The sequence below is a fragment of the Phocoena phocoena genome, chromosome 3 (assembly GCF_963924675.1).
Source record: "Phocoena phocoena chromosome 3, mPhoPho1.1, whole genome shotgun sequence".
NCBI lineage: Eukaryota > Metazoa > Chordata > Mammalia > Artiodactyla > Phocoenidae > Phocoena > Phocoena phocoena.
The window spans coordinates 166,923,578-166,933,006 of NC_089221.1; the positions used below are offsets into that span (position 1 = coordinate 166,923,578).

The 9,429-nt window shown below is 40.3% G+C and overlaps 1 protein-coding gene across 1 annotated transcript; it reads left to right on the forward strand.

Annotated features, from left to right (window-relative positions):
- Positions 1 to 642: 642 nt before the first annotated feature.
- On the forward strand, positions 643 to 1,640 carry LOC136121591 (olfactory receptor 7E24-like). The gene is given in 2 exon segments (XM_065875502.1): positions 643 to 712; positions 715 to 1,640. Coding segments are annotated over 2 exon segments (996 nt in total).
- The last annotated feature ends 7,789 nt before the right edge of the window (positions 1,641 to 9,429 follow it).

A 9,429-nucleotide genomic window follows, 5' to 3' on the forward strand; every position in this document is an offset into this window, starting at 1 on the left:
TACTTAAGTAAACCACACTGATCAAAATTTGAAGTCCACCAAAGTCAAAGATATGAAGTATATACTTAATAACTTTTAAAACACAACCCTGATATTTGAGTAATTACTTATTTCATGAAGGAGGGAAGACAGAGAAACCAATGATAAAACTCTGAATATCACATAAAAATGTTTTCTGATTATGGACCTTCATTTTTAATTTAGAATCCAGATGACACACTCCCTCATGTCATAGAGATTTATAAATATTCTAAATAAAAGAAATACCTAGAATTTTATTTGAGTAAAATAAGATTTATATATCTATGGCTTAATTTCTTTTTTTATGGCTTAATTTCTTAAATTCAAATTATATTTTTTCATAAAGAGGGAAGGGAATTTCGCATTCTGTATTATTTCTAAAGTAGGTTGTATTTAACTGAGATCATGAATGTATTACCTCTAATGTTCTTGTTTCCGTTCACTTTTCAGTGAAGTTTTATAAAGAAAGAGTGAATAGACAGAGGTGAAAAACACAGAAACTGATGAGGAAACAGTTCTAAGCAGATAGAATTTGTCACACGGAGAAATATTGCTGAAGGTGCTGAGGTGTTTGATCTTAGAAATGAATTGCTTGAACCCAAAATATGGACACAGTGCCGCATGCCCGTTTACTTGTTTCCTTTTTTTTCCAGCCGTCTTTTCTTTTTCCAAAGGTGTCTAAGCTACACAGAACTGGAAATGTAACAAGTGTCTCAGAATTCTTCCTCACAGGCCTCTCAGATGATCCAGAACTGCAGCCTTTGCTCTTTATCCTGTTCCTGTCCTTGTACCTGGTCACCATATTGAGGAACCTGCTCATCATCCTGGCTGTTACCTCTGACCCCCACCTCCACATCCCCATGTACTTCTTCCTCTCCAACCTGTCCTTGGTTGACATCAGTTTCATCTCCACCACTGTCCCCAAGATGATCGTGAACATCCAAACTCATAGCAGAGTCATCTCCTATGAAGCCTGCCTGACACAGATGTCTTTTTTTTTTATCCTTTTTGTGTGTATGGATGGTATGCTTCTGACTGCAATGGCTTATGACAGGTTTGTGGCCATCTGTCACCCGCTGCGCTACCAGAGCATCAGGAACCCACGCCTCTGTTGCATTTTAGTTTTGGTGTCATTTTTTGTTAGCTTTTTGGAGTCCCAGGTGCACAATTTGATTGTGTTACAAGTTGCCTGCTTTAAGAATGTGGAAATTTCTAATTTCTTCTGTGACCCTTCTCGGCTCCTCAAGCTTGCCTGTTCTGACACTTTCACCAATAACATAGTCCTGTATTTTTTTGGGGCCACCTACGCTTTTCTCCTTTTCTCAGGGATCTTTTTCTCTTACTATAAAATTCTTTTTTCCATTCTAAGAGTCCCCTCATCAGGACGAATGTATAAAGCCTTCTCCACCTGTGGTTCTCACCTGGCAGTTGTATGCATATTTTATGGAACAGGCCTTGGTGCGTACCTCAGCTCAGCCATCTCACCATCTCCCAGGAAGGATACAGTGGCCTCGGTAGTGTACACTGTGGTCACCCCCATGCTGAACCCCTACACCTACCGTCTGAGGAACAGAGACATCAAAAAGGCCATGTGGAGATTCCTCAGCAAAACGTTCTAATCTTAGTAGCTGTGTCATCCACTTGGAGTGTGGGTTGGCAAATGTAGCAAAATTAACATCTAGACCTGAAAATTCTACCTCTCTCATCACATCATTTTTGTAGCTCTTGTGACCTTCATGCCTCTCCTAGCTTAACACCTGGATATTGCTTCTCTTTATGGTTTAATGTGACTGGGGGAGAATTCTAGGATCCTCTGGGTGTCATAATTGCTCCTTGACTGAATTTCGTTACATCTATGGAAACTCTATAGTTTATCTTTGGTAGCCCCAACATCCTCAGAAATGACTAATTTCCCTTTAATATATTGAAATTTTACAAGTTTTCCACAGCTCTTCTGTATTCTCCATAGTAAATTCTATTTTTCAATCTGTGAATGCAGCTATGTGTGAGGATGCACGTCACTGCTTCTCAACCTTGGCTTTCATCGAAATCATCTGGGAAGCTTAAAAATACTGACCACTGGGTCTCACCACCAGATATTCTGATTTAACTGGACTTGGGTGTGGTCTGAGCATGAGGATTTAAAAAACCACTCAGGTGGTTCTAGTGTGTGGCCAAGGTTGAGAACTAATGATCCCAGTCAGATCTTTCACTCCAAGGTGACCTGTACGCCTTGTGTCCTAACTGCTCATGGACAAATGCCCAAGATCTGAAAGAGATCAGAGGTCAAAGGGGGAAGATATGAAGAGCCTACTGTAGTAACAGGCAATGCGTTTTCTCCATTCTTTCTTTCTTTTTTTTTTTTTCTTTGTGATACGCGGGCCTCTCACTGTTGTGGCCTCTCCCGTTGCGGAGCAACAGGCTCCGGACGCGCAGGCTCAGCGGCCATGGCTCAGCCGCTCCGCGGCATGTGGGATCTTCCCGGACCGGGGCACGAACCCGTGTCCCCTGCATCAGCAGGCGGACTCTCAACCACTGCGCCACCAGGGAAGGCCTTCTCCATTATTTCTGATTATTTTCTCCATATAGCTTCTCTACATCATACGCATGGGCCTTGCTTTGGGGTGGGGTGCTTGAAATCACTGCTCTATGTTCCATCTTGTGCTCATTGTACATATTTTCAACAGTGGTCTGTAAAAGCCTTAGTGCCCCAAACGCTCAACTGATCCCTTTATACCCCTCAAGCCCTTGGTGGAGTAGCTTCTCCCTTCAGTTATGATTACTATGTTACCACTTTGTTCTTTCTTGCCTTTCAGTCTCTCAATAATGCTTTAACTAACTCTCTATATTAAATGTTCTTCATTAAAATAACGAATTGGCTTCTTTTTTTTTTTTGACTGAACTTTGACTGATATTGTAGCACAAGTTATAAAAGTATGTTGTGAGGTGCCTGCAACTGCATGATTACAAAATGTGCACGGGTAAGATGGGTGGTTGTCAATAATACCTCTTAGGCATGGGTATGCAACTGGAAAATAGGCACTGGTATTATTTTTCCTATTGCACTGTGGCTCTAATGATGCCTGAGGACCATTAAATCACCCAAGTCATCACAATAAATTTATCTTCTTTTACATTACTATAGGATTGCGAAGGATCATGTTGTCAGAATGGGGAGGTCTTTCCTGTAACTAGCATCAGCCTGGTTATTAGCACTTCACCATGCTTCACTGTCTTCAGTCAGGGTAACTCAGGCTTTGGGCTCCTTTTGTTTTCTACAAGATGGTTTTCCAACCTTAGAGATGTCACACATCATTTTTGTGGTGGTTATCTTGGCTTTCTGAAAGCTTTCCGGAACTAGTTTTATTGCTTTTCATTTTCCAACTGAGGATGAACAACTACTGCATCGATGGCAATCTTAGATATTAAAGAAGGGAATGCACGTGACGGAAGGGAATTACAATTATTTAGTGGGAAAAGATATTGCTCATTAAAATTATTAATATTTCTAAAATATTATATAAATATATATCTTAAAATTTTATATCCATTTATGGCAGCTTAAAAGATAGCCAAGAAACCTTGGAAAGGGCCAAAGGAATGTTGCTTTTTTGTGTGTGCATGGTTTAATTCCCAGTATGTTCCGCTAAATTTACTAGCTTTCATTTTCACATAGCACCTTCTTAAAATTTTCAAAGATTGCTTCCATGTCCTGGCTATTGTAAATAGTGCTGCAATGAACATTGTGGTACATGACTCTTTTTGAATTATGGCTTTCTCAGGGTATATGCCCAGTAGTGGGATTGCTGGGTCATATGGTAGTTCCATTTTTGAGGACACAGGGAGGGGGAAGGGTAAGCTGGGACGAAGCGAGAGAGTGGCATGGACATATATACACTACCAAATGTAAAATAGATAGCTAGTGGGAAGCAGCCGCATAGCACAGGGAGATCAGTTCGGTGCTTTGGGACCACCTAGAGGGGTGAGATAGGGAGGGTGGGAGGGAGATGCAAGAGAGAGGGGATATGGGGATATATGTATATGTATAGCTGATTCACTTTGTTATACAGCAAAAACTAACACAACAATGTAAAGCAATTATACTTCAATAAAGATGTTACAAAAAAAAAGAAAGATTTGTGCAGAAGCTAAAAATAAATAAATAAATAAAAATTTCTAAGATAAATGAACATAGGGATTTTTAAATCTGAAAATATTATAATAGAATATACACACTTGAGTATTAATCTTACATTTTCTATGAATTCATGAAATGCCTTTCCATAATGTTCACTATTGGTAAAATGGTAATAAATGCACTTGCAAGACAAGATTGTGTGAATTTAAATGATTCAAAAACAATGTGAAAATGACTTAGTTTTAAAATGTTGCCAAATGACTAGAAAATGGGATAATTTAGACTTACATTTCACCTTGTCATTCAGGACAGCTTTTTCCGAACAAACCATTTCATGTTCTCTTTTCTGGCTGTTATCCCATTCCATTCTGGAACAGTGGTGAACATAACTACAGACGTTCTTCTAGAGGTAGATGCACCTGTTTCCCAACAAAAATAGAGCAGCGTTTTTTGTGTTTTTTCCCAGCGTTATTGAGACATAATTGACATATAACATTGTGTAAGTTTAAGGTGTACAATATGCTGTTTTGATACATGTATCTATTGTGACATGTTTACCAAAAGAAGGTTAGTTACCCATCCTTCACCTCATGTAACTAGCATTGTGTTTTTGTTGTTGTTAGGGTTTGAACATTACCTTCACTCCCATAGTAAGTTTCAAGTACAAAACACCATAGTGTTACCTATTGCCACCATGATGTACATTACATCGCTGGAATCTGTTTCATCTTATAACTCTAACCAACATCTCTCCATTCCCATCACCCCTCAGCCCCAGGCAACCACCATCTACTCTGCTTTGATGAGTTCAATATTTTTAGATTCCTCATGTAAGAGAGATAACACAGTTGTTTGTCTGACTTATTTCACTTAGTATAATGCCTTCAAGTTTCATCCATATTGTAGCAAATGGCAGGTTGTCCTTCTTTCCCCTGGCTAAATAATATTGCATTGTATGTACTATTAGTATATCACATTTCTTTATCCCTTCATTCATCAATGGCCACTAGGTTGTTTCCATCTTTTTTCTGTTGTGGAAGATGCTGTAATGAACATGCAATGCAGTTATCTCTTCAAGATAGTTTTGTCATCGCCTTTCGACATACATACCCAGAAGTGCAATTGCTGTATCATATGTCAGTTCTATTTAAAATTTTTGAGGAATTTCCATATGGTTGTCCACAGTGGCTATACATTCCCATCAACAGTGCCTCTGGATTCCCCTTTTCTACACATTGTTGCCAGCATTTGTTTTCTTTGGCTTTTGGGTAATAGCCAGTCTAACAGGTGTAAGGTGGGAGAATTGTTTTCACGGTGTCAGATCCCACACTGAGGTGTCTAATATGAGGTTTAAACCCCTCACGCCCTAGGGAGATTATCCCAGCCTGTACTATATTCCCCTCCTTTCCTGTGTCCCCTCCTAGGGGCACGGGTCCTGACCTGATCGCTTCTCCTTTCCTCCTACCCAACTTCGTGTGGGTCCTTCTCTACAGTTTTGTTGTTGTTGTTTGCAGAAGAGTGTTTCTGACAGTTTCCAGTTTGTTTTCAGTGAGAATCTCCCCACATACAGATGTATTTTTGGTGTGTTCATGGGGGGAGGTGCACTAAGGGTCCTCCTACTCCACCATCTTGATCTCTTCCTGATAATGAAGTTAATTTTAAGTGAGCATTCCAGAATTCATAAGTTACCTGATATTACAAACTGTGATCTTGGGTATAATACAAATCATCTTTCTGTTTAACTTCCTCGTCTGTACAATAGAGTTAAAAAAATTCTTAACTGAGAGGGTGGTTGAGAGGAGGTAACCAAAGTACTTATTAGAATAGTGTTTAGGACATAGTAATGGATCAATAAGTGTACACTATCATATTCACCACATTAATAGGCCAGTGTAGTGTTTCAACTAATGCACTTTTCAGACAGAAAATGTGATTTTCCCTATCACCTTTCTAAATTTTTAACCTTGTGGGACAGTACTTTTTTAATCTCAATGCAGTATAATTCTTAATCATTTTTAATCATAGAACTTAAAGCACTCTAGGAATAAGCAGATAATATATGCACATGGTAAGATATTAATAAAGGTTGATATCCTTTCTACCATCTATTATGAGGTTGGTATATTTCAAATTAATTGAATACCATTAGTACTTTATCCTGGATGCCTGACTGACCATTACATTTTTATTTTTATGCAATGAGACCTTGACCAGGTTGAGGTCATGGACTGATAAATATCATTTTTCTATATAGTAGAAGGTAGCACAGTGTAGGTGGAGACTAGGCACAGCTCTAGTTTGTGTAACACTGAATAAATTATTCACTACATTATGACAAAAAGTGAAGACAATTTAACATTTATTCATCCAGTACCTCTCTTCTTCCCTGGAACCCTCACCTTCTATAGACACCTCCAGGAATGCCTGAAAGAGAAAAAAAAGTATGGTTTCCTTGTGTTTATTATCAGGACCCTCAGTGGAATCTGTTTCTCTAATAGTCACTGCACGATTAAGATTCATAGAATAAAGGGTGGGGTTTGAAAAGTTCTACAAATAATAAAGGGATAAAAAAGTGAGGATAGAAATTTCTCAATTACATGTCAAAAAGTGAATGTGAAAAGATTCCTGTTTCCTTCACAGAATGTAGGAGGAATTGGGAAAAGGTAATCACTAATTTTACTACATACACATCAATCTCTGTGTTTTTTCATACATCATGTCCTGTACATTGATATACTTAACTATATCAAAAGAAAACTGTAGTCTTATTAAACTGTTTTCTACTTACTGTTTTATTATTTGCTAGAATGAGATATTTTATTAATGAAAATAAAGTTCAATAAATGATTTTGAAATAAAATGATATCTGTTGAAAATTTCAATGAAATATGAACATTTAACAATACGCTTCCATTGATTTCTTCATCTGTAAAATGGAGATAGATAATAGCATTTCCTTATGGGTTTCCGTGAAAATAGGAGTAATGTACATAAAATGCTTGTCATGTATTGTGGAATGTAATGCCTATTCCTTTTTCCACCAGGGTGATTATAGCTTTTTTTTTTTTTTTTTTTAATGCTTGAAGTCTGCGGTTCTTAAAATCTATTTTTGCAAAGTGAACCTTTTTTTTAAAAATAAATTCTTCCTAGAGTTTGATGATCCCTTTGGAATAAAACTTCAGGTTTCTGTGTGTGTGTGTGTATGTGTGTCTATACACATATATCTCAAATAATATTTTAAGCCTTATGAAAAGCTACATCCCCCAGTCTTTATTCTGACTCCCACAAACAACTTATTTTTCTGGTTGTAATTCTGTATTTCTAAATTAGCTCCTTATACAGCTTTTTCATTTTTCAGCTTTTGATTTTTTCTAATTACCTTCTTCTCTGAAAAAATTAGCATGTAGTTCTCTTGCTATTTTAAAACATAATTCCTCTCCCCCAATATAATTATATAATAAATTAGGATAAATCGAAAGTCAGTGTCTATTGTTTTATTACATAGATGCTTACCATTTTATGCCATATGAGTCTGATCCAGATTTTATTTTATTTTATTTTATTTTTGACCCAGATTTTATAAATACATTCTCTTTCTCACTTTTTTCTTTGGATTTTTTAAATGGTAAAATTCCTTGTTTGTTTTATTTCTATCGATTCATCACTGGTTCATCCTCTCCAGCATAAATTTAAATCTCTTTTCAGTAGATCCAAATGAATGAGACAATTTACCAGCTTCATTTCCTGCTGGGGGGCATCCCTCTTGGGCCTGTACGTACACACACACATACATACATATACACACTGTATCTGGAAGGACTGAGGAGAAACTGATGTTTATCTTTGGGAGAAAGGACCGGGAGACGGTATGGGAGTGAGAATATTTTACTGACTACCACTGTTTGAAGATATCCTATATGTGTATCTATGACCTAGCCCCCTCCCCCACAAAAAACCATTTAAAAAAAATAGCGTTAGATCCCTATCTACTGGCTTGTGACAGCAAGTTAAAGAGAAAGGTGAATATATGATCCAATTTTTAAAAAAAATTTAAGAACATCAGTAAAAACAAGAAAAAAACATCCTGAACATGAGCATATCGTTTAATTGGGCTGTGTGAGGCTCCGCACTGAACATGGGGAAAGGCTTGAAGAAAAGTTGTTTGTTTAGCATCCGTCTACCTGTACAGCCTGGGGAATCCACGGAAAGCCCCGTCTTCATCCACGTCCCTGGAGCTGATTTTCTCCCACTCTCCTGCCCGCCTACCCAAGCCCCACCCCCCCCTTATCCCCGCCCCTGGGCCTAGTCTCTGCCCACCTTCAGGCTGAGACTCTAGCACCGCCCTCCAGATCCGGTACCCAGCCACAGCCCCGCCCTCAGTCCCGTCAAGAAAGGGGTGTCCGCCCACAACCCTGCCCTCTGGGTTTGGTTCCGCCCACAAGCTGGTACCAGCCCACAGCCCCGCCCCAAGAGTGGGTCTCAGTCACTGGCGCTGACCCAGCCCACGGCCCAGCCTTGCACTCACTAAGCAAACGAAAACACCTCGTCGGAGGCTTGGGTGCGAGGCCGGCGCCCGGCCAGCCGCCTTAACCCAGAGCCCTGCAATGCCCCGCTATCCGCGGTGCTAGGCACCGGAAACTGAAGCCCCTGGCTACTGCTCGAGACCGGAAGCGGAAGCGCCGGATGGTGCTGAGGAAGGAGACGCGGGGTGGCTCGCTGCGCTGTGTGTAAAGTTTTCTCCGTGGGGGACTGGGTTCACGTGGTACGTTCGGCCTTAGTGCGAGGGTCAGGACTCTGTGAGCGGCGGGCAGTCCCAGGGCTCCTGTAGGAGTCTAGGGAGGGGCATGGGTCTGGGGCACCCCCGTCACAGGCTCCGGCGTTCCTCTCCCTTTCTCGCGAGCAGCGTTTCGACCCCTGGGGCGTCAGGCTCATTCCGCTGGTTGGCCCAAAGCCTCCGTTTCCTCCTAGCTCTGGGCGCCGCCGTCCCCTCTTCAGAGTTCCCCCTCTCCCCATCACCTTTCCTCGGTGTTACTTTGCTCCCTAGGGGACTTTTAGTCACGTGTGGAGGCATTGTTTTGGTTGTTACAAATGGGAGGGGCTGCTACTGGCATCTAGTGTGTGGAGGCCACGGGTGCTGCTGGACATCCTACAACGCACTGAACAGCACCCGTGACAAAGCATTATCAGTACTGCCGAGGTTTGGAAACCCTGCTCTAGGGTCTTACAGCCTTCAAAGCCCTGAATGAACTTAAAGGTTAGCTGAGTCACTT